This window comes from Plectropomus leopardus, chromosome 12 (genome assembly GCF_026936395.1).
Source record: "Plectropomus leopardus strain MGB_pleo_1.0 chromosome 12, ASM2693639v1, whole genome shotgun sequence".
NCBI classification, from domain to species: domain Eukaryota; kingdom Metazoa; phylum Chordata; class Actinopteri; order Perciformes; family Serranidae; genus Plectropomus; species Plectropomus leopardus.
The window spans coordinates 28,657,007-28,681,628 of record NC_142187.1 but is presented as its reverse complement, the minus strand read 5'-3'; the positions used below and the strand labels follow the sequence as shown (position 1 = coordinate 28,681,628).

Here is a 24,622-nt window from a genome sequence, read left to right as displayed (position 1 = left end):
AATGTGCATTTGCCACATGGACATACCTTTACGCGTCTGTCAATTGTGAGGCTTTTATTTTGAACCTGAACACCGGACGTTGTGTATTTTATTGTGGTGATCTTCACACTGTTCAGTGTGAGTTCACACATCCACTGAGAGGAGGAATGCTGCAGTCATAACCAACCATACTGTAAGTACACTTTTTTACAGCAGTGATTTCACACAGTATGTTATTGAATATTATGTCGCCGCCAGTGTTAACGTGTTATTCGCGGTATTTTATCCGTGTTGAAGAAGCTAACGGCAGTGCCAAAAAGCCGGTGTTTATACATAAACGTACGGTAGCTAGCTACCTAACCAGCTAAGCTAGCTGTCTTTCGTCGCTTGAATTCCCTTATTTACAATTATAAATTTGTTCCTCTTGCGAATATGTTGTACATTTTGGCGTGAGTTTCTTTGTGTGTTTGTGGCTATAAGCTCGACATTTCCTGCTTTCACTACGGGAAAAAATGTCTGCTTGTAACATACGTTCAACGGCAGAGTCGCTATTCAGCATCTTTGTGACTTGTTAAACATTAGTGTGCGCTGTGAGACATGTTTTTTATTTTAACTGTGTTTTTTTAGAGTCTAGTCACATTAAATGAGGTTTAAATGATAAAGAGACAAATACCTGATAGTACTTTTAAACCTCAGTCCCTTTAATTGAGTAAGAGTTGGCCGGTCCCGGGCAGGAGATGATGTCAGTAGGACTGGTATGCAGGTCTGACATCAGCCAGAAAGTCTGTAAAAAAACTAAAGCTGTGTTGACTCGGGCCAAATAAGGAGTAAAGAAACCCAGGTATTTGGTAATGTAGGTGGAAAACAGAAATTCTGGTTTATATCACAATTTAGATCTACAAAAGTGGATTGATTTGGTCACTGTGCTGATTGTCATATCACACCAAACACTGCCAGCATTTATACCTTTTTATTTTCCTCTGCAGCGAATCTCAAAAAAATCATCATTCCAGTCAGCACACCATGGCTGGCTTCAGACAGGAGGATGTGGAGCTGTATTATGAGATGGGAGAGGAGCTGGGCAGGTATGGTATCCACGTGTTCTTTCTCCTACGACAAAACACACTGTATCTGAAAGTGTCTTATATAACTGCTGTCGACAGCGTCACACTTGACTCTAACCAGGGGTCCCGCAAATCCTAAAAAGTCTTGATGAAAATTGTTTTCCTGAGGTTGTATTGTAAAAATAATAATTTACAGAATGTATTAACATCACCAAAAATCTTTTAGTATGTCACAATAGATACAATTCTCAAATATCTTAAGTAATTGATGTCAGTTCATGATCTCTTCTCCTTCAGTTTTGGCTACTGTAAAATTGGTCTTAAACTTCATTACAAAGTTGCATTAAAAAGGTTTTAGAAAGTCTGAAATCCCACCTTCTTCAGCTGTAGGAACCCTGTCTAACATGTTTTTGGTGGCTCCATCTATGGAGGACTGCTCCAAAAGTGTTAATGCAATCAAAATTTATGTAGCGTTGTGTGAATACAAATGCCTACCCTGTTTCATTGAACAATATTTTTGTAGTACATGTATAGCATGATCTTTGTAGTATCTGTGTAGAACATAGCTTGCAGCAGTTCACCATTTAAGCTGCATGGCAGAGCACAGGTGTGTGTTTTTTTCCTGATTACCTGTACTTCAAAAATAGAAATGCATGTGAGTGTGAAATTTAATCAGATCATACGTAGTTACTTGAGTTTCAGATGGATTTTGATGACAGATATGAGCTGCAAACCATCCGAAACATTTGATCTGGCGAAGGTCAAAAATATTTAAGTTTACATTTATGTCAGAGATGTATTAAATATCCTGTTAGTATCTTTTTTACACCGTGTTTGACAGTTTGAGACTCTGTCATAAGATCTTAATAGTTTAAACTCAACTTTCTATAGCCAAGCTACTTTTTCTGCAGTAATGCAGCAAAACTATGACATCACTGCCTCTCAATGTGCCTTTCCACCTCTGCTGCGGTGTGGAGTCTTTATAGGAGAGGGCTCTGTGTGTGTGTGTGTGTGTGTGTGTGTGTGTGTGTGTGTGTGTGTGTGTGTGTGTGTGTGTGTGTGTGTTGTGAGATAGAAAGGTATGCAGACATTAAATGGGAGAACATTAGATTCTCTGCCCAGTCGTGCATCATGAAATGCTTTCTCCTCACCTGCACATTGGTCCTATTGTTCTTGTCAGTAATGTTGTTTGTTTATTTAAACCTGATTATATAAAACAAATCAATAGAATATATATAGTTCCATAATCTTTGTCTACAACAGTAAAGTCTGTCCAGTGTTGCATGTGCAGGGTTTCACCATCACATATCAGTTTGCAAGCAAATCTACTGACTATGTACGCAACTAACAATCAGTTTGAGTCCAGTAATTTTAGTCCATTACTTAGCATAGTGTTTGCAAACCTAGGGGTCGGGATCCCCTAATAGGCCACCAAGATAAATCTGAGGGGTCACAAGATAACTTCTAAAATCTCCTCTTTACCAATTCATTCATCCTTAAAGTTTTCTTACAGAAGTGGAAAAGTCTGCCAGTGCAGTGAGAATACTTTAACTTTTCTTTGTCGATCAACTTATTTCAAGTTTTTTTCCAAAATTAAATTTCATGTTTTCATCATTCTTCTGCACCAACCTGCTGTCTTTCTTTCTTGATTTTAAAGATCTTTAAAGTCTCACTTTTAGACAACTTTTCGAACTAAATTGATTGCTATGGGAAACCAATTTAATGTTGTTTCCACACCATTACGACGCCGGCATCTATTGTGATTTTAGACAGACAGTCATATTGTGAATATTACTGTCTGTTAAAGCAATTATTTGTTTACTAGGAAAGGTACCATTGCTTTTCTTTTTGCCCAAAAGCACAGACTTAGTCCATCACATTATCATATCCCAAAGTGATGACTTGATATATCTTATATACCCTGACCAGCAGCCAAGAATTCAATCACCATAATAACATGAAGCTGAAAAAAATAGAGGCAAGCGGTCATTTAATATCCTTTTTTTTTTTTTTCATTAACATCCCTGTCCTGTCTCCTCCCTGCAGCGGACAGTTTGCCATCGTTCGCAAGTGCAAGGAGAAGAGCACAAGTGTTGAGTATGCAGCCAAGTTCATCAAGAAGCGGCGGCTGTCTTCCAGCCGGCGGGGGGTGAGCCGCGAGGAGATCGAGCGCGAGGTCAACATCCTGCGGGAGATCCAACACAGCAACATCATCACCCTGCACGACATCTTTGAAAACAAGACAGACGTGATCCTGATCCTGGAGCTGGTGTCCGGAGGAGAGCTCTTTGACTTCCTTGCTGAAAAGGAGTCTCTGACGGAGGAGGAGGCCACCCAGTTCCTCAAGCAGATCCTGGACGGCGTTCAGTATCTACACTCCAAACGCATCGCTCACTTTGACCTCAAGGTCAGTGGTCTGTGTGGTTAAGGACGGCTTGTTTGTGAGGCTCTGGGCCGGCAGTCGTAGTTGACATGTTACTGAAAATTCCTGTTGAGGTGTAAAAAGAAGTGAATGTTGTACCTTAAGTATGTTGCACTGGTGTGTGCGGAGTGATTTTTCCATTTTTTTTCTTTTTTTGTCACATATATTAGGTTACATTGTGGGATCTTTATGTTAAATGTGGCCACAGTTTTAAGTACTGAGGTAAATGTGTGTCAAAACAAAAACCTCAGGCTTCAGGCAGTTCTGAAAATTTTGTTTCTAATAGTTTTTTTTCTGCTTTGGTGACAAGCTGCTGCAAGACCATGATGGTAACTTTCTGCGTACATGTTTATTTTTTTTAACACCTTGTTCTCTCACTTATGTTAGTTTATATGGTTTTATCTTTCAGCCTGAGAATATCATGCTGCTGGACAAGAACGTCCCCAACCCCCGGATCAAGCTGATTGATTTTGGGATTGCTCATCAGATTAAAGCAGGAAACGAGTTCAAGAACATTTTTGGAACTCCAGAGTTTGTCGGTGAGATCCTGTTTCACCTCCCTGAATATCCTGTTTTACAAATAAAGTAAAAAATGTTCCACTTCAGCTCTTGTGTTAGCGTGTGCCCACGCTGGCAAGTAAACTAAACCTTGTAAGTGGATGATGGTGCGTTTTAGATCTCCACATCTGGTTTGAATTTGGGTTCTTCTGTGCTTTACAGCTCCAGAAATAGTCAACTATGAGCCACTTGGACTGGAGGCGGACATGTGGTAAGATGTCAACATGTTGGTTTTTGACGCTGTATACTGACCTGCCTGACAGTTTTCACTCATGTTTGTTTCTCTCCTCTGCAGGAGCATCGGAGTAATCACGTACATCCTGTGAGTAACGTTTCACATCACAACTTTCACATCATTTTTTTAGAAATGTTAATCACTTAGTCCTCATGTGTGTTGTTTTTTTATGGAGCAAATCGTTTCTCTGTGTTCCTGTAGGCTGAGCGGTGCTTCACCATTTCTGGGTGAGACGAAGCAGGAGACTCTGACAAACATCTCAGCCGTCAACTACGACTTTGATGAGGAGTATTTCAGCAACACCAGTGAGCTGGCCAAGGACTTCATACGCCGTCTGCTGGTCAAGGATCCCAAGTATGAACTTAATGAGATTTTATGCCAAAACAAGAAAAAAAAATCCTGTTCTGTACAAATGTAAGTTTCTGCAGGCTCATTTTCTCACTGGTGGATTTTCTTTTGCAGGAAGAGAATGAAGATTGATGACAGTCTTGAGCACCCCTGGATTAAGGTGGGTGTTTTATTTAGCATTTATATCTTTTTCTTAAATTATTTTAACTCAAGAAAAAAAAAATGCAGATAGAATTTAGCAACAATGGTGGAAATGCTGCTCCAACACAGTCAGATACAAAAAAGAGGAACCAGATATGAGCACAAAGGAGCAAGGACCAACATAAAGATGTAAACAGATTTTTAGCTTTATTTTTCAAATTTTCTGACTTGAAGTAGTTTACAAAGTTATATATGAACACCTAAGGACTACTTCCTTTCTACTTTCAAGTATGAATATGATATTTAGCCAAATAATCACAAGATTAACAGTATCTGAAATGTTTGCATCCAGGTTGCTCATTAAAAAAACTATATAATTGTAACTAAATGATGGAATATATTTATCTATATCTATTTTTAAGTGACAACCAGTTAAAAATATCAGAACAAAAAAAATGGTCTGATGGTCTCTTAAATGTTCTGGTCATACTGCACCGTGTAATTCTTTATCAAAGTAAATTTAAAAAATACTTATCGAAAATGTGTATTAATGTTACATTTGAGTACAAGAAAAAATTAAAAGTCATATTAGCTGAAATATCCGATTTTTTTAAGCTCTCAGATGTAGGTACAGGTATTTTCCACAAAAATGTTGTATTTGTGTCTTTTGTTGTTTTTAAAAATAAATCAAATTGAAATCCTTATTTCAGACATTTATATTCTTCCCTTTGCAGGTAATAAAGAGGCGAAATGTTCGCCAAGAAGAGAGAGACCACAAGACTGAGCGCCGACGCCTGAAGACCACCCGTCTGAAGGAGTACACCATCAAGTCCCACTCCAGCATGCCACCCAACAACACATACGTCAACTTCGAGCGCTTCTCTCAGGTCCTCGAGGAGATCGCGGCAGCGGAGGAAGGCCTGAGGGATCTGGAGCGCAATCAGCGCTCGTGCCGGGAGGACGTGGCGGCGCTGCTGTCCATATATGAGGAGAAGGAGGGTTGGTACAAGGAGGAGAACCAGAGCATCTCCAGCGATCTGAGCCACATCCGCCAGGAGCTGCAGCGCACTCAAGTTCAGCGCAAGAAGAGCCAGGAGGAGGCGCGGCTCACCATGCAGGCCGCAAACATCCTCAAGCGCAAGTACGGGCGCCTGGAAAACCGCTACGAGGTCCTGGCCGAGCAGGTGGCGTCTGAGGTCCGCTGGGTGGAGGAGCTGGTGAAGTCCATATCTGCAGAGAAGGACGCCCTCAGCAGCATGCCCTGAGCCCGGCGGACGTCCAGCAATGACACTTTGAATCTCAAGTATCCTCCTGCCCGTCTTCTCTGCACGTGTCTCGCACAGCAGAGTTCGAGTGGGTCAGTTGTCATCATAAGCTACGCTGCTGCTGCCCATCGGGAGAAATGTTCCACTCTTTTTATGTTACGCTTGAGACAACCAGCAAGAAGCAGAGAGGCAATATAAGGCTCATTCCTGTGTTTCATAAGTTAATTTATAAATTTAGAGATTGTACGAACTGTTTTTTGACAATTATTTGCAACCTTATCGGCTTTTTTTTTTTTTACTTTTTTCTTAGCCTGGTCATCTTTTCAGAAATGTAACTATACCTGAATGTCCTCATGCTGTAAAATAATCTTTTCATTTTCTTTATGGCTGCAAATACAGGGTTTCCCACACATTCATTAATTTGTGGCGGCCTGCTGCAGTTAAATAGTCTGCCACCACGTATTGATTTTATATTTTTGGAGCTGGACCGCTCAGTAGGGGCGCTGTTGGAATATATAAATCGTTCAGTTATTTATTAAGCCATACTCAGAGAGCACAGAGTCTACTCTGGGCACAGACGGAGCAGCAGATTGTCAGGTGCAGTGCAAGTGAAACTTAATGGTTCATTACACCAGATCTAAAAGTTTCAGTCATTTTATGTTTTGATCTGATCAGCTCTGACTAGACGGATAAATTATCCACTCTGCCAGTCAAATTCCTCAAACCGCTGCTGAGGGAAAATATTATCTGAGTTCCACCTGTGCTTTGTTCACTGACCCGCAGAAATGTCTGAATTAATCGGTTAATCATTTTGCTAATAAAATGTGAGAATAATGAAACGTCACGTCCTAAAATGCTTTTTTATCAAACTAATATTCGAAAAATCCAGAGCTTTGGAGTTTATCATGTATGAAAGAAACGCATTCAATTCTCACATTTTAGAGACATAAAACTGTCTAATGTTTGCTAAATGATGACTCGGGTATCGTAGTTTTCAATCGACTAATCAATCAGTTCACTACTTGTTGCAGCCTGTTTGCGTTTGCTTCAGGTTACGGAGGACGCCTCACAATATGCATTCAGCTTATAGTGTCGGGTTATCTTGGTTCATTTCAGAGTCGACTGCAGCTGACATTAATTCTCTCTCATATGTCTGCACAGAGTGTCGACTATAAAGGATGCAATAAATATAAACACTCAGAATAGAAAATAAGATTTAAGGTCTAATGCTTTATTTTACAGGTCTGTGAATTTGCTGATTTTAAGATAATTTTTTAAGTTTCCTGGTAAGAAGAAAATTGTGGAACTGTTATATTAGTTGGTTTACTGACTTTCAGAAGAATTTCCATGAATTAAGTTGTTCATTTAAACCCCAGTGAATATTTATTCATCATTCAGTTAAAACTTTGCTAAATTTGTGCGTATTTTGCAGGTCCAGTTTGCCCACTATCCTCTTGACTGAAAGTCTCAAGGATGCACAGACTTAGCATTTGAAAAAAAACTCTGTACTGAACCAGCTGATCACTCTCTATTTTACCTATAATTAACACCAAGTGACAAGTTTACTTCCAGGAAACCTCCCAGAAATGGATTTGGAAATGATTTTGAATTCACAGACCCGTGAAAAAGAAAGCGTTTATTTTGAATGTATAAACTCATCTCTGCAGTGCCTGTAAACTGATCGACCGTATTGCCTCTGCGAGCACTCATCTGTCATGGAGTTAATGACATTTCTATCACATTGATATTGCTCAACGTCTTATAACGCAACAACTTTTGCACAGTAGCCTTGTAAACCAAATAGTGTGCATGGAAACTTTCTCTGTATACTGTAACCGTTCGTGTTTTTCACTCCGACCATCTCTGCACACTCGAAACATTCCACTGATGAGTTTCCCATCCAGGCGACACATTCCCAACGTAGAACATATATGTGATATAGTACGTAGTATTTTTCAGTAGAGAAATGTACTCATTTGCACTTAAATGATTATAGCAGTGTTCCAAAATCTATTTTAAACGTCTGTAAAGTGTAAAAGAAAGAGCAGACCTGTCCGGCTTGTTTCAAATAAACAAACTTATCACTGCTGCCGTGTTTGTTTTGTTATTTTTTGCTCATATCTGTAATATTAACTTCGGCCCATATTGTTCAGTTTTTGTTAAAAATTGTTACTTATGGTTTTGGATTGCATTACTTTTTTCTAACGGTACAGTTTATTCTCACTTTTATAAACGTGCTGCTTTGTTTATCGTTTAGACCGTTTCATTCGCTGTTTGAGAGAAATGAAGTACTTTTACTGAACTGAAGTACTATTCTGAGTTACTGGTTCTTTGCTTGAGTAACTTTATGCTACTTCTTTAGTACATTCAGAAGGAAATACTACACCGCACTGTATTTGACGGATGTAGATTAGATTTATTTAGTTAAATGTCAAAATAATGTGACGCAGATGTAAATGTGACTGGCTGTTGTATCCAGCATGACTATATTTGGTTAAAGTTAAATATGAACATAGTGAAGGAGGGACTACATCCTTTCCATTTACAAGTATTAATATGACGTGTACCCAAAATAATCACAGATTAACATGATGTGAAATGTTTGCATCTGGGCTGTCCAAAAAATAAACTGTCATTGTAACTAAATGACAGAATATATTTCAGATGTAAGTGCTAACCAGTTAGGAACATCAGAAAAATAACAAACTAATAGTGCCAGAGCCCCATTATTATCTCGCAAATGTTGAGTTTTACCTTCTAAATGCATAATGTGGGTCACCAACATTAGGAAACTGCCAGATGCTAACTTGCATATGTTGGAAATTTGCATAATATACCTAATTTGCATAAATCTGCATAATGGCATATATTGACAGCCACTGCTTGGCCAATTTGGACATTATTTTGGGGGGTTTTTGGGGTTGCTGAATCCATTTCTGATATTAGTAGACCAGATGTTTGCATATTTTAACTGCATTTGAGTTGATTTTGAATTAATTTTTATTCAATTTAGATGTTTTAAAGGACATTGAATTGACAGGATTAAACAGGTAACTTTAATGTATTTGAAATAATTGGAATAACTTCATTGGTTATAAATAATACTATATTTAGAAACACATGAATGGAACAATGCTTGACATTTGAGTTTACAGACCATCACACTGAGATGATACACAGTTGGTAAATGTTGGTAAGAAAGGCAGGTAGCATGGCAAAGATAGTATAATAAAGGCATATTTACCAGGTGGGACACACAAGTCCTGAAAGCAGTTTGTTTTTTTAAAACAAAATTTTAAACAAAAATATCAGAACAGAGACTTATATGTGCACTAGTTACACGAGTTATAACAACTGATCAGAAATGGATTCATCCTCCGCAAAGAAACCCCAAAACCAACCAGATAATGTGCAAATTGGCCAAGCAATGATTGAAATACTGTTAGTATATGTCATTACGCACATTTATACAAACCAGGAAAGTTGTGCAAAGTTCCCAACATATATGCACATTAGCATCCGAGTTTCCAAATGTTGGAGACTCATACTACGCATTTATAACTTACAACTTTGGGGTACTCTATCTTATCTTATTAAAATGCTTGTTATATGTAAAAGAAAAAATGTCAAAGAAAAAAATTAAAAACTTTTGTCAGCTGAAATATCACTTTTTTAAAGCTCTCAGATATAGGTAATGGTATTGGCCTCCAAAATGTAATATAGGTCTGTTTTTGTTTTTCTTCTTTCAAAAAAAAAATAAAATGACCATCGTTATTAGAGCTGGATGAGTAATGTGCCCGTTAACAAACTTTTACTTGGCTGTCCCGGTGCTGTCCTCTTTACAGCAGCAGCAGGAAAATATCGTAGCTGCATAAACGACGCCCTCTGGTGGTGGTACACCAAAAATTCATGAGATTTTTTAAAAAAGGTGCTTTTAGTTTGAATTTTATTTCTTTTTTACTGAATATGTGGTATGAACAGACAACCTGAGAGTCTGTCTGTTCAAAAATAATTAATGCTTTTGCGTTCAAATCTTTTTCACATTTATAAATGTCCAATAGTAAAAGTAGATCCTAACATTTGACTCAACAAACCCACAAAACAATGCACGATATTTGAATGGTTTTATTTATATATTAACTATGGCAATAATAAATAAATCATAAATAACTGTCATCAGTTTGGTTCCATAAATCATGAGTCTGCTGATGATATGTGTATCAAACTTCAAATGTAAACTTTGAGATTGTACAGCATCCTTTTACTTCATGTGTAATATTGTTAAGTGGTTTTCTTTGTTTACAAATGATACAAAGTTTTTAATTTTGCCATTTTGAAACAAATGGATAACCGGAGCTACAATCGCGTGAGGAGAGGAGATCAAAAGAGCTGCTCGGCTTTGTGTTAAAATCAGCTGTTGCAGAGTTTTGACTTCACTCGGCAGTGAAATCGTTGGCAGTGGGCTCAGTCTGTTTTAACCGTCTTTGTGTGAGTCCGAGGACAAATCAAAGTCGCTTTATTTGTTGTCTCTGCAGAGGTGGAAAGTTAAAAACTCCGTCCTGTTTTTCTTCATCAACTCAAATCCACTGATGGAGAGTAGAAATGTTTTATGCATCTTTCAGAGAGTTAATGTGGGCGCACAGTTTGAGTGCTGGTCCCAGTTTAAGGTTCATGGTGCTGACCAGGTGCTCCTCTGTCAGAAGCAGCAGAGCCTGTCCGTCTATTTCTTGAGAGCGAAACTCCTCGGCTACATCCTGACCACCTGGAGAAAAGACAGATTACAGAATAAACGGTGTGTGTTCATTGTTTGAAGAATAACTTACTTATAAACATATATCAAGTTGGTAAAATATCAAGTTTCTACAAAAATACGTATTGTTAAAAACACGGGCCTCCTCCAGCTTTTATGAGGCAATTTACTAAAAGCTACCTCGGCTCTTCTTACCATCTGGCGACGTTAATTTGATGCACAGGAGGGGATTCATTTTATGTCCTTGACAGTAAAAACGGTGGTGTTTGCAGATTTTTCTTTAGAAATGAGAGAACAGTGAGAGGAAAACAAAAGTGTGCTACCAACCTACCCGCATAACATAAAAAGGGGTAATGTTTTTTTAAAATCTTGTTTACTTTTTGTGTATTATAGGATTTGAGAAAACATGGCGTTTTCTGTGTTTGGCAACTTATGAGCGTCACGTTATTGTATTTTGTTTTGTACACGTTACTGGATTAATATGATGGCTGTCAGGCTTTAATTGTTTTCAGATGACCAAATGATCTTGTAGAAGTCATATAATGACTATGATCATATCATATTATTGACTGGAGTTTCAAATGTTCAGTTTAAACACTTTAATAGCTGTTTAAATTAAATTGTAATTTTATATTTTGAGGGGGAAAAAAATCAATAATTTCTATTCTAAAATCATTACAAACTGTCACAGTGTGCTCTGATTTATTGCATTTTAAAGTAAATGCAATTATCACAAAGATGAGCTGAACTCAGATTCTGCCTGCTTTAACTCAGACAGACTTTTACCACACTTAGACACCTTTTTCTGTAAAACAGAAAACACTTTAATTTTTTAAAATATTGTTTTTGGGGGTTTGTTTTTGCTCCCATAATACAAAGCACTAGTCATGAAGGAAATATTCAGTTCACTGCAAAAACAAAAATAAAAGCATTTAAAGATTAAAAAGGTAGAGTATTCAGTGGTCCCTGTGACTTTTATATATCATTAGATTATAATAACTGATGTATTGCCATAAAACCAGGATTTTATTCTTACAATTGTTTGATATGGAGCTCATTTTTTTTCTATTTTGTACAGAACAGCAGCTGGTGATTATTTTTATTTTGGATTAATCTGTTAAATATTTAATGTAGTTAATCCATTGACTGTTTTGTTTGTAAAAACTCTAAAAATGGTAAGAAATGTCAGCACAGTTACTCAGAGCTTAAAGGAACACTTTTACAATGCCTTGTTGTGTCGAACCAGTTATCCAACCCTTTAAAAAAAATTGCTAAAATTTAAAAAGAAAAAAACAAAAGCAGAAAATCCTCAAAAAGCGGACACATGAAATGTTTCTCATGAAAAATGACTGACACGATAATCAAAATAGATAATTTTCTGTCAATCAACTAATTGTTTCAGCTGTACTTGTATATACTGTAAATTACCTAAAATTATAACAAAACATATTTTATGTCTGTATGCAAAAAAATATCTGTAAAGTTAAATCCGGCCGTCAAATACATGTAGTGAAGTAAAAAGTATTTTCCTCTGAAATGTTGTGGAGCAGAAGTGTGAAAAAAGGAGTCTTAATTAAAAGCACATGTACATCAACTTTGTACGTATGTTTAGTATTTGAATAAATTATTTCTGATGCTCAGGGTGCAACTTTATCTGCCGTTTTCAGTGATAAAACACGTACTAAAGTATCAGCAGTACCTGGCAGGGAGTTGATAAAAGAAAACACTCGTTCTACGTTCCACTGAGACGGACAGCCGACGTCTTCGTCCTCTTCTCCATCAGAAACACTGATTGTTTCTGTCATCGTCTGCTCCTGCGCTCTCTCCTGCTCTCTCTCCTGGTCTTTCTCTCTCTCGCGCGCTCTCTCGGCCTGTTTCCGGAGCCTGGTTGTCATGGGAACGGGAGGCTCATCTTCTTTTCTGTTCTGTTCCTGCTCTTCATCTTCTCTCACTGATCTTTGCCGGGTCTCCTCTGAGTCAAACGACCCACGAGCCTGTGGAGCACAAACACAAAGAAGACAATGTGTCTGCAGTGTTTTTGGTGCAGACTGTTAACAGTAAAGGTAAACCAGGTATACCAGTGGTTTATACAGTGTATTTTTACCACGAAAAACACATCAAAAACTAGATTTAAATCTAACCTGTACTTGAGCCCAAGTGGACGTTTGCAAACAGTTTTATGAAATTCCTTCAAGGCATTCTGGAGTTATCGCGTTCATGAGAATGAGACGGATACAAGGTGACGGTGACCTTGGCCTTTGACCAAATCTAATCAAGTCAAATTAAGTCATTTTTAAATTTCAAATTTAAAGACATTTCTTTAGGGTGTTTGTGAACTATTGCATTTGCAACAGTAGGACAGATGCAAGCTCACAGTGACCTTGACCTTTAACCTATGACCACCAAAGTCTAATCAGTTCATCCTCTAGTCTAAGTGGATGTTTGTGGCAAATTTGAAGAAATTTCCTCGACACAATCTTGAGATATTGTATTCACAAGAATCAGACGTACGTATGGATAACCCTGAAAACATAATACTTCTGGACATTTTAAAAAAATAAATAAAATTGTGCCTCACAAGGTGGTCATCATTTTATTTACAGACTTTCCTGTTAGTTTTTTCTCTTCATTTCAACATATTTTAATCTCTTCCGACCTGGGCTGAAAACTCTTTTTGCAGACATAAAGAAGTGTCTCGGCTGAGTCTTTTTGAAACAGTATTTTTTATTTATGTGTTCACAGATCTGGAGTCTCCCTCTCCGCTCTGCCGCTGTCAGACGCAGCTGTTCCCCAGAGAGCGGCTCGTCTCAGAGGACCAGTGATCCCTGCAGCTCTCTGCGTTTTGCTACATGCATCAGGTGAGTGATAATAACTGACCTGTCTCAGAAAGTGTTCTCGGGAGGCTCCGTTGACTCTGCTGCTGGGGGGTCGTCCTCTCCGGCCCATCGGCCTGTGACCCCAGCGACCTGCTCTCAGCACAGTGATCCGCTTGGTGCAGCTCACACTGAACCTAAACACAGAGACAAAAAAATTAAATTAAGATTCATACAGTTCACTGCAGATTATCATATTTGAATAGTAATGTCATTGAAGTCTCAATGTCACTGCTGAAACCCAAAAGCCGTTTTAGATTTTATTTTCCTGTCGGAGTGCAGACTTGTTTTTATATTTATCCTACTTTTTTTTCTTTCTTTACAATTTTTATGGTATTTTTTTGTTTTTCTACTTTTTTCTTTTTTTTTTCTTCTTTTTTTGGTAATTTTCTTGTATATTTATTTTATTTTTATTTTTTTTTTACAAATTTCTTGCTATTTTTTATTTATTTTCTTTATAAATTACTCATTGCCTTCCGCCCATGTTTTTTAATGAGATCATGCTACCTTTCTCAGGTTCAAACAGTTAATTGGAGTGTCATTGGTGCATCTCGATGTGTGAGCGCTTAATTTACCTGCGGACACATGCCATGGAGCAGAAGCGTTTGGAGCGCAGGAAGGTGTGAGAGTAACCTCGGCTCCCGCAGAACTCGCACTCCAGCACACCTGACACACTCTCCACCAGCTCTGCAACTTCACAGGACCAGCTGTTAGTCACACACACACACACACACACAGTATATATATATATGTTTCCACACACACAAGTCAGCTACCATCTGCTGCAGGGCCGTCGTCGTCCATTTCTGAGTCTGTTGAATCCGACTGGTCAGCATCCAGCGGACTGTCCTCTGCTGCTGCGTCCCCGTTGGTTTGGATTTCCTGAGATTCAGGAAGTGAAGCCTGCTGGTCCGCTAACAGCGAGGACGAGACCACCTGCACGAAGAGTGTAAATCACAAGTTTCATCACGATAAAATATTATATTGATTCGCTGGACAACAAAACAATATCTGCTACGATCTGCTTCAGTTTCAGGGGCTGGCGATCGATAAGAGACGATATCAGTAGATACTGTAAAACTTCAGTTAATAGCCCGGGCTTTTGTTTGCCTAAATCACTGAAGTCAAAAGGTTTATATTTGGGACAGGCGTCTATATGCGACAGGCTTTTAATGAATTTCACACTAAACTTGCTCAGCAAAGATGGAAATACAATCAGATTATTTACCTGAAAATATAAATAGTTGTGTTTTCGTCCCCTAAAATGAGTTGTTTTTATCAACACGAGCAGCAGGTCCTCATTTATGCGGATCACCTTGTTGAGCAGCAATGTTTCTGCAGCTGCCCAAAATGGACAAACTAAACACTGGCTCCAGATAGGACCATTCACATTTTCATAATGACCTCAATAGTAAGAAGCCCATGTGCAATGAGCAGCGCCGGAGCATAAATCTGCTTTATTCAGCGTTTCTAGCGGTTTTAAACACAGAGTCCGTTTGTTTTGGAGAGCAAGAGACCTCTGCTAATAATTAAGCTTCTGGTAAAAACCTCCTAAACACTGAGTTTAACTGGTTTCAATCTGCAATCCGCTGCTAGATGCCACCAAATTCCCGTCAGTATACTTACACCTTTAATGTGAGACTAAAAAAAAGCCCTTTTTTTTATTTTGACACCAAAATTAAACAACTGGAAATGTTTTATTCTACATTCTCTATCATACCTGCTCTGTAAACATTTGAATATTAAATAGTTATTATAATAACAAAATACAGTGCAAGTGCTTAACACTTAATGCTAATCCGGCGTTCATACCGGGAACGGCTCCAGGCCCTCTCGGATGACGAAGCCCTCTATGAGGTGTGTAAGGACGTGGGATGTGTGAATCCTGTCAGGGCTCCCTGGGACGCTGGTTGGGGACGAGGGCGGCTGGCTGGGGCCTCTGACTGCAGCTGGCAGGACCAGAGGAGGTAGAGGAGGAGATGGAGGAGGAGGGTTGCTGCTGCTGGTGGTGGTGGTGGTGGTGGTGGTGGTGGAGGAGGTGGTGGTGAGCTGGGAGGGCTCCTCCACCACTGGTGACCTGATCACTGAACGACTCGATGTGATGGAGGATGAATCCATCACTGCTGAGAGGCAGGAAAGAGAACAGAGCTTAGGGGTGTTTTCTAAAGAGAGGATACCAGTTGAACCAGGCTTATTCCAGTGATTCCAGTTTATTTTTAAGAAATTCTGTTTCCTAAAGGAGGTGTAAACAAGTGTGACCATGGAAACGCATTACTCCAGAGTAACCTTGTCCCAGATAGGTTATTTTTCAGTGGCAGACAGCCAATTTGAAGTCATTTGAACAGTATTTTAACCGTATGGAGGCTGTTATGTGATCATTCAAAACAAGTAACGTAATCCAACAAATAGAGAATTTAAAGGGACAGTTCAACCCAAAATCAAAAGCATATTTTTCCTTGTATTTGTAGTGCTGTTTATAAATCTAGATTGTTTTGGTGAGAGCTGCATAGTGTTGGAGATATCAGCCGTATGTCTGCCTTTTCTCCAATAAAATGGAACTAGATGGCACTCGACTTGTGCTCAAAATGCCAAATAACACATTTGAAAAACTCAACAGCAATGTCTCTTTCCAATAATCATGACCTGGTTACTCAAGATAATCCACAGACCTTTTTATGAGCAGTTTCACATAGGAACTATTTTCTTTCTACCGAACTATACTGTGTCCGAACGTCCAGCACATTCTGTGAACGTGATATCTCAAGAAGGGATTTTTTTCAAATTTGACACAAACATTCACTTGGACTCAATGATCAGCTGGGTAGATTTTGGTGGTCAAAGGTCAAAGGTGAAAATCAATGTGACCTCGTCCGTCTCATTCTTGTGAATGCGATATCTGAAGAACTCCTTGTGGGAATTCCTTCAAATTTGGCACAAATGTTCGAGTAGACTCAAGATTGAACTACTTAGATTTTGGTGGTCAAGGGTCAAGCTCACAGTGAGCTCATAAAACATGTTTTTGGCAATGACTCAATATACTTGAGTGTCCACCTTGAAACTGTGCTGATTGTATCTTCTGTGTGTGAAGCATCCATGTTTTCACAGACATGGATGGAAACTGTAAGTGCAACTTGACTGATGTGGAGAGGCATACCACTGTGAGGCAGTATATCTATTTTTGTTTTTGGAGTGAACTGTCTCTTTAAGTTTCTAGGAAATGTTAATTATCGTATTGTCTTGCAAAATTTTCTGCACCAATTTTAGTGGTCAAATAAAGCTCCAAACCAGCTTTATGAAACAGATTTAGGTTCAAATTTTTAATTCAAGACACAGTAAGTTGCACTTTTATAATGTGGAGATTCTGTATTGTTAGAACGAGTTTTATTGGCCTCCATCTTTTCTGTTTTATTCCTCATCATATGTTACCTGCACCATTCTGCTTTGGAGGTCCATTGAGAGGTGTCAGGCTCCTGTCTCGCTGTGGATTGGGGGAACGTTCATTTTTCCTCTCCTCTGAGCTCAATCCATTCACTTTGCACGTTTGCCCCGACTAGAATTCAAAACACAACAAACCCTGGATCAAAAAAACACTGACAGCAGGCAATATTTACAGAACTTCACCACAATGCAGAGCAACTCACCGATGGCGTTTCATTTTGTCGGACTCTGTGCACTTTCAGATTGACAGCCACCGTCTGAGGAGGTGGGAGGTTCTGGTAGGGCATCTGGACCAGAGCCTCTGCTACAGGCAGCTCCTGCTCCGTCAGCAGCACCTGTCCCGACTGGACAGCCACAGCCTGGACCGAGTGGAGGGACAGTCTCTGGAGGGAGGCAGGGGGGTTCTGGGGCAGCCTGGGGAGAACCAGAGGCGGAGGAGGAGGTGGAGGCTGGTTCTGCACTTGTGGAAATGAGGTCCGACGCTGTGGAGCGGCCACCAGAGGCGGAGGCTGAGGCTGAATGGTGGCGGCTGGGATTGAGGTCGGAGCTGAGGATGCAAACACGCTGGTGCCAGATGGAGGAGAAGAAGAAGAGCAGGAGGGGTTTTGGGGGTCGTTGTTGGTTTGCGACTGGGTGCTGGGGGTGGTCATTCTTTTAACTGAAAGAGGAAGAGCGCTGGAGTTTGTTTCTGGTGGTGCGACTCTGAGGGCAATGGGCTGGAGCTGCCTGTGGTTTGGAGCTCCTCCTGTCGCCTGCTGGAGGATGAGCTGGTGGTGCGCAACCCGCTGACCTGGTGGACAGGACAGCTGCTGCTTGACCAGAGCGTGGGTCTGCACTGGAGAGTAAGCTGCAAGGAGAGTAACGCAAAGACAGACATGAGTATCTCTTTTTGGCGGGATCACCGTGGCGAGGACAACCCTGTAAATGTGAATGTCTGTCAGTTACTGATTGAGTAAGGAATGAAGCAACACCATTGTTTGCAGTAAGTGATGACATAGGAGTTGGTGTATCCCCGCTGGCAGTTGCTCTTTCGAAATAAAGGCTGACAGTATCAATGATGACGGCAGCACATGTAGATGCAGCAGCTAGTACCACAAATCCCTGCTACTTTTTCGACTCCATGGCCCCTTCTCCTGAAGCATGACTTTTCTATGATGAAGACTTAACAACATCGGAAAAGTTGTGTGGGGTTTGGACTGAATGCAGCAGACTGCAAGAGGATGCCCACCAACGGCATACATCGAGCAGCCAGTCCGGAGGGGAAGAACAAAACCGAAAGCACTGGATGAAGAGAGGAAGGAGAGCCGGCATCAGGACGAGGCTGACCTGACTTGGACTGAGAGCTGTTCCTCTACCAAGCTTTCTTCTGGCTAATGTGTGGTCGCAGGAGTGGATGAGATGCGATTGAGTCTCACTCAGCGACGGGATATCAGAGACTGCACACATCTTCACAGAGACATGGTAATGGCATGGCTGCAGGAATTGTACAATGCCATCAGCGGCAACATGCCTGCGCAACCGGATGGAAATTTCATATAGTTGCTGATTTTAATCAACTCATTCTTTTATTTGCAAACATAGATCTAGTACAAATTTTAATTTCATTTTTTTAAATTGTTCATCTGAAACCACTGTTGCATCACAGCGTTGTGGAATCAGCAAGCTAGCTAGCTCACTGGTCAGCTGCAACATGAGTAAAATTTTCCTCACCTGGGGTTATAATCTGAGCTGCTGAGGCCAGCCTGGTGACATCAGCCGTTCCAGTTTCTGTTGGGGTGTCTGTCAGCTGGTTGGTTTTCGTCCCGCAGACTGACGTCTTGGATAAAGAGTTGGCCGAAGTCACGGCTTGTGTCTGGGTGGATGGCTTTAAAATCACACTGTGGGCGGCGGCCAGAGCTCCAGGCAAGTGGGCACGCAGAGCGAGATTCTGCACCTGAATACAAACAAACGGGAAATCACTTCTACACTGTTTATAAAAGCCCAACTTTATACATGACTGTTCTATCATTAAGTTTCTCACTTATGTATTTCTCTCATAACTTTAAAGTTTGCAATCTGGCTCATGCTTGAGGTTTGTGACATCCTGAACTCCGTGACTGTGCGGTTTTGTGGCGTGCATGCATTATTCTAATTTAGTGCCTGGCAAAGTTTGTACCTGAGAGGAGGTAGGTAAGGAGGAGCAGGAGGTGACAGCAGGGAGGTCTGACTGAACTGCAGCCACCGTGGCAGCAGGGGTTAGAATGAGCTTACAGAAGAAAAGCAAAAAGCAGGGAGACAGGTGGCGCGGTGGTTACAAATAAACAAATTGCATGTTGTGAGAAAACATAAGAAAAACACATTCACCAAAAATAGAAACAGGACAAACAAGTCATGCAGTTTTTAAGTAGGTCCAACAACTTTGGTTTGTACCATCTGAGTGCGAAGGTACATCTGAGCTTGGTTACAGTTGGCGGGTCTGTTTCCCAGGAGCATGGTCTGCTGGGATATGGTGGTCGCAGCACCAGTGGAGGTTTGGGTTCGACCAATCAGCTGTGCTGTCACTGGAGATGCTGGTAAAGTTATCTGGATAAAAGAAAGAGTTTAATGAGACAGTTTACTCCAAAATCAAAAATAAATATTTTTCATCTTTCCTGTAGTGATTTTTAAAATCAATTTAAAGCAGAGATACTCAGCTTGCTTTGCTTAGGAGCGACTTTTGCAAAATGACAGGAGGCCAGGGGCCAGTTGCAGCAGCCCCATAAATGTTTCTGAGATTTTAGGACATTTCTGGGACTTTGGGACATTTCTAGGGTTTTAGGATGTCTCTGGGATTTTAGGACTTGTCTAGTATTTTAAACCATTTCCAAGATTTTAGGACATTTTTGTGTCCTTTTGTGTGAGTTGCAGTGTTAGAGATAACGGCCGTGGAGATGTCTGCCTTCTCGCCAATATAACAGAATTAGATGGCACTTGGCATGTGATGCTCAAAGCTGAAAAATACATTTGAAAAACTCGAAAAACTTTGAGAAAACAATGTCTCTTTCCAGAAAACATGACCAGTAGGAACTACAGAACTACCTTTTCTCTATTATTGCCAACTGTACCACTGTGCAGGAGGAGGCGTGCATCGGCTCATGGACAACAGGCTCATGCTTGTGACAGGAGGAGGTGAAAACATTAATGTCATCCTTCATGCTAGCTCAACTAGCTCAGAGGTGCTAAGTGGATTAGCAGTAGATGCATGCTCCCTTCTACTTGTGCTCGGAGCAGCTCAGATTGATGAGTCATAACACAGAAACTTACTGAGTTTTGGGAAACGCCAGCAGGCTGATGAACCAAACTGCCGCTGGATGAAGAGGGTGACTGCCTCTGACAGACTGAAGCCTGAAAAACATCAGAGAGACATCACACTCATGACACTGTGTTAAAACGACTCTCCATGCTTAAACTAACACACGACAGACACCATCTGACCTGCTGTATGGTGGCCAGACTCTGCAGATGGGGGTTGTGCTGGTGCTGGTGCAGGGCGGCTGTCTGCAGCATGAGGTGCTGCTGCTGGGCTGCGTACATCTGATGCAGGTACTGGGCCGCCATGCTCTGAGGTCTGTGGATGGCATGCTGGATCACCTGTTGGATGATGGACACATCTTGCACATTACTTATGAACTGAAGTCCACTATCTGCAACACAAGGATTTTAGTCTCCTGGTTATTATTCCATTTGCTTTCATTGCAGTAAAAAGAGGAAACTTTGTAGCATTTAGAACATTTAATTTTGAAAAAATCTTATCTGATGTTAGGATTCAAATACTCCAAGAATTAAATACTTGTAATGCTTTGTAATGGGTACTTTTCTTTTTGAGATATGAAAATTCAGTAATTGAAATGCTCCAAGCAGTGCAACGAAAGACTGTCTATTTCCAGTTCTGATTATCTTTCGTAAGATGTCATCTACTTGCTAATCAAAATAAACAATGCATGCAGGGGTCTATTATCTGGACCACCTGACAGCCAAGCAATACATGCCTGCAAAGGTTCCAGATATTGAATTTAACTGGACTACCTGCCTTTATTGTAAGTTACAACACCTACATAGGTCGTAGATGTTGTCTATTACCTGGACTACATGTCTGTCAAATTGTACAGTGCATACAGAGGTCCTTGGTACTGTCTTTTATGTGGACTACCAGCCTGTCCTATTGTAAGCTACAATGCCTGCATAGGTCTCAAATATACTGATACTGTCTGTTACATGGACGTTCCTCTTGTCAAACTAGACAATGCATGCAGAGGACCCTGGTACAGTCTATCACCTAAACTACTCTGCCTTTTCCTTCATATCGTTTAATGCAAGCAGAGGTACCGGGCTCAGTCTATTACCTGGACCGCCTGTCTGTCGGGTGAGATGATGCTGAGGGAAGCACAGGGCGCCTGGGTGCACGTGGTGCTGCCAGAGCTGGCTGTTGCCATGGTGACAGCTGCTGATGTAGTGGGGGTGGTGGCCACAGTCCTATTAGTCTCTGCCTGCTTCTCTCCAGGGTCCTGTCTGTCCATCTCCCAGGTCACTCAGAGTCAGTAATGGAAAAACTGTGGAGGTGAAACAGACAGGAATTAACAGCCTGAAGTTAAACGAGACAGGCACAACTTCAGCTGAATCAGGGTGATGATGGCTCTGTGCTGCAGCTCTTTGTTGTCACGTAAAACGTCTCTGCAGCACGAGCTTTGCTGAGAGAACACGTTAATGTTGCAAAGAATTAAACCGTTTTACATAAATTGCTTTTATTTTGAAAATACGAATTAATTACATTGAGTTCACTGCAGCGAAACTGGCCCACTCAGATCTCTTCTTTAATTAAAGGACTGTCTATACTTGTGTTATTACAAAGCTACAATAAAAACGGTTTGTCAGACAGAAACAAATGCCTAGACGAATGACATTCGTCAACATGATTAGTCTGTTCAGTTTAAGTTTAACTTGCTTCAATCTTCAGGAAATTTACCCAAAAAGCAATTGAAATAGCAAATAAAATGAATATAAAGTCACACAAATAAATAAATAAATAACGCATTGTAAATTTGACAAGTTGATTTTACTTTTTTTATATTCAATCATAACATAACAACAACATACAATTTTGTTGTATCACTTCACTTCACAAAACTAGCCTACCTAAATAAACAAAATGATTAGTAAACAACATTTAGATATTAACACACCTAAAGATTAATAGTTTTACTTACCATTTTCAAGGCAATCAGTTTCCAAGATTTTTTTTTACATTAGATGAACTCATCTGATTTCACAGTGCACAGTGACATATAATATATAATATAATAACAACAACAACAACAACAACAACAACAATAATAATAAACGATCAGATGTAGCACTTAAATAAACAGAACAATATATTTCTGGTTCATAAAAATCTCATATAGGTTACAAATAGTCTATATAAACCTATGTGTTTTATTATACACCAATTTTATTTATTATTTTGTCTTTTAAATTAATGTATATAATTGAAAAGTACATTAAATAAAATGTTGAGTAACCAAACTTAACTTTGTGGTTAAGGTTAGAGCATCTATTTTTTTCTATTTTTCTTTGGTCATTTTAATATAGAAAGCATAACTGCATCAACAAAATTATACCTAAGTTAGAAACAAATATGACATCAGCATGAAGAAAAACAGGTGGATTGCATGTAACCTATGAAAACATTGTTATGAATACCTAATATGAAAAAAGTAAATCGTTACATTACAGATCTATTTTCAAAATAGGTGTAAAGGTTATTTTGTGCCACATCTGGAGAGAGAAAAACGTCAGACAAAGGTGCCACAACAGATGCTTTTTTTCTCTTTTAATTGCTGATAAAGCCTGCTAAATATATTTTCACGATAATAATATAATCATCTGAAAGGGCTAGCCTTCAAATAGTCAAATTCTTTGCCATATTTCATGGGGATGAACCCTGAAGATGTGTTTCAGCAGGATGAATATTGATTGCTTTTTGCTGCAGAGCCGCTTCTGTCCAATTAAACACCGGCAGCTTATCCTCGATAAAACCTAAACCACCGCAAAATCATCTTATCTTAAATGCACTGTCCATAATTTCGGAACCTTAGCATTAATACATTCAGCACATCTGGATGTGACTCCCTGTCTGTCTGTCTATCTGTGTGTCTGTCTGTCTGCCTCGCGCTTCATGCATGCACAATCATCACCTCTTGTCGGCGTTACCTGCCTGCTATTGACGGACCATCAGGCCATCAGGAGCTGACCAGACCCCGGCACTCTGTCCCAGTCATGAAGACTACGGATGCGTCAGTATTGTCTAAAATGGAGATTAAAAAAAATCAGACGGTACACAACAGGCAATAAAAAGCGGCTTGATACAGCACCGCTCGCAGTGCGGGAGGACCTTCCACAGCCGGAGTCCGCTGCGCGCTGCTGCGTGGACAGACAGGGACAGTCCCGCAGATGTTTGACCGCTTCAAAAGTGCGTTTTACGTGGCTTTTATTTAGGTATCTTGTATCATGATTATATATAATGCTTTATAGATATCGGCTCAAAAAAGAAGACTGTGTTGATGGATTTAAACTCTGTAATTTTCAACTCTTTTCAAATGTCCGAAAATGCAAAAAGATGCTTCAAAAAACGAGCTGATACAAACATTAAGTTTCCTCCACTGCAAAATCTGCCAAGCTGATCTTAACTTAACAAAGTTTAGGAAAGTGATTGCCTTGAAAAATGTAGGCCTAAGTATATATAATCAGGCTGTTAGTCTTCATTTATGGCTACTTGATATAATTGTTGAGTTCACTATAAATCTAGTTATATTTACTTGATTTTGTGAAGTTGTTTAAACTAAAAAGAAGACAGTTTTATGTTTTTTTTTAAACATGATAACAAAACAGAACTTGCAGATTTCCTAAATTCATCATTTGCAAAATGATCTGTGTCATGATCAAGTTAAATCAGATTAACATGATTTATTAAAGTTGCCAGCACCTAGAAAATTCAAGGTAATTCCATGTGTCATTTTTAAGTTGCAATAACTTCACATAATTACGTAAATACAACAAAATTATGAGTAATGCTAACATTTAGATATAAACTAAACATAAAGGTTACAAGTTTTTTTTACTACTATATCTTTATAAGACTTTACAGTGTCTTTTAAATAACACTCCCTCCCATTGTTTTCTCAGAAGACACTTTACAGTTAGTGTATTTTATCTATAAATAAAACAGGAAGAAAAAATGTGTGTTTGCAAACTGCATCGTAACAAAATGCAGCATTAAATAAGTCAGTACATAACAGACAAAAGGAAAGTTGAAGCATATGGATATCATGACAGTAATATGCAAAATAAAGTTGACTTATTTTACACTGACATAAATATCTATTTGCGATAAATTTGCAAGAATCAGTCTGTATATGTTGTGTTTGGAAATGAAACGAGCCACAAAAAAAGAGAGAGAATGCATCATGATAAAAAATACATAAAATGAATCAGCATAAATAGGGACTGTACTTTATTTATCAGAGTGGCATCA

General features: G+C 39.6%; 2 protein-coding genes across 6 annotated transcripts; one reads left to right on the top strand and one right to left on the bottom strand.

The window, feature by feature from the left end:
- Positions 1-83: 83 nt before the first annotated feature.
- Positions 84-8,101, top strand: dapk3 (death-associated protein kinase 3). Its single transcript, XM_042497996.2, has 9 exons — positions 84-172; positions 966-1,064; positions 3,090-3,450; positions 3,875-4,004; positions 4,186-4,234; positions 4,319-4,345; positions 4,460-4,612; positions 4,721-4,766; positions 5,482-8,101. Exons 2-9 carry the CDS (start codon positions 1,003-1,005, stop codon positions 6,010-6,012), a joined length of 1,359 nt encoding a protein of 452 aa, XP_042353930.1. The 5' UTR covers positions 84-172; positions 966-1,002; the 3' UTR covers positions 6,013-8,101.
- A 988-nt stretch (positions 8,102-9,089) lies between these two features.
- phc3a (polyhomeotic homolog 3a) lies at positions 9,090-23,463 on the bottom strand. Of its 5 annotated transcripts, none has more exons than XM_042498418.2 (15): positions 23,302-23,463; positions 21,435-21,641; positions 20,527-20,682; positions 20,356-20,436; positions 19,483-19,635; positions 19,229-19,318; positions 18,784-19,006; positions 17,277-17,920; positions 17,062-17,185; positions 15,448-15,758; positions 14,412-14,571; positions 14,211-14,328; positions 13,640-13,772; positions 12,462-12,756; positions 9,090-10,774 (listed from the first exon to the last, which is right to left on the bottom strand). In XM_042498418.2, exons 2-15 carry the CDS (start codon positions 21,606-21,608, stop codon positions 10,620-10,622), a joined length of 2,817 nt encoding a protein of 938 aa, XP_042354352.2. In that variant the 5' UTR covers positions 21,609-21,641; positions 23,302-23,463; the 3' UTR covers positions 9,090-10,619. The 5 variants fall into 5 exon arrangements, with proteins under 5 accessions (XP_042354352.2, XP_087941855.1, XP_087941857.1 ...); XM_088085729.1 differs by having other exon boundaries at positions 23,306-23,462; XM_088085730.1 differs by having other exon boundaries at positions 9,091-10,774; positions 15,448-15,755; positions 23,306-23,462.
- Between the last annotated feature and the right edge of the window lie 1,159 nt (positions 23,464-24,622).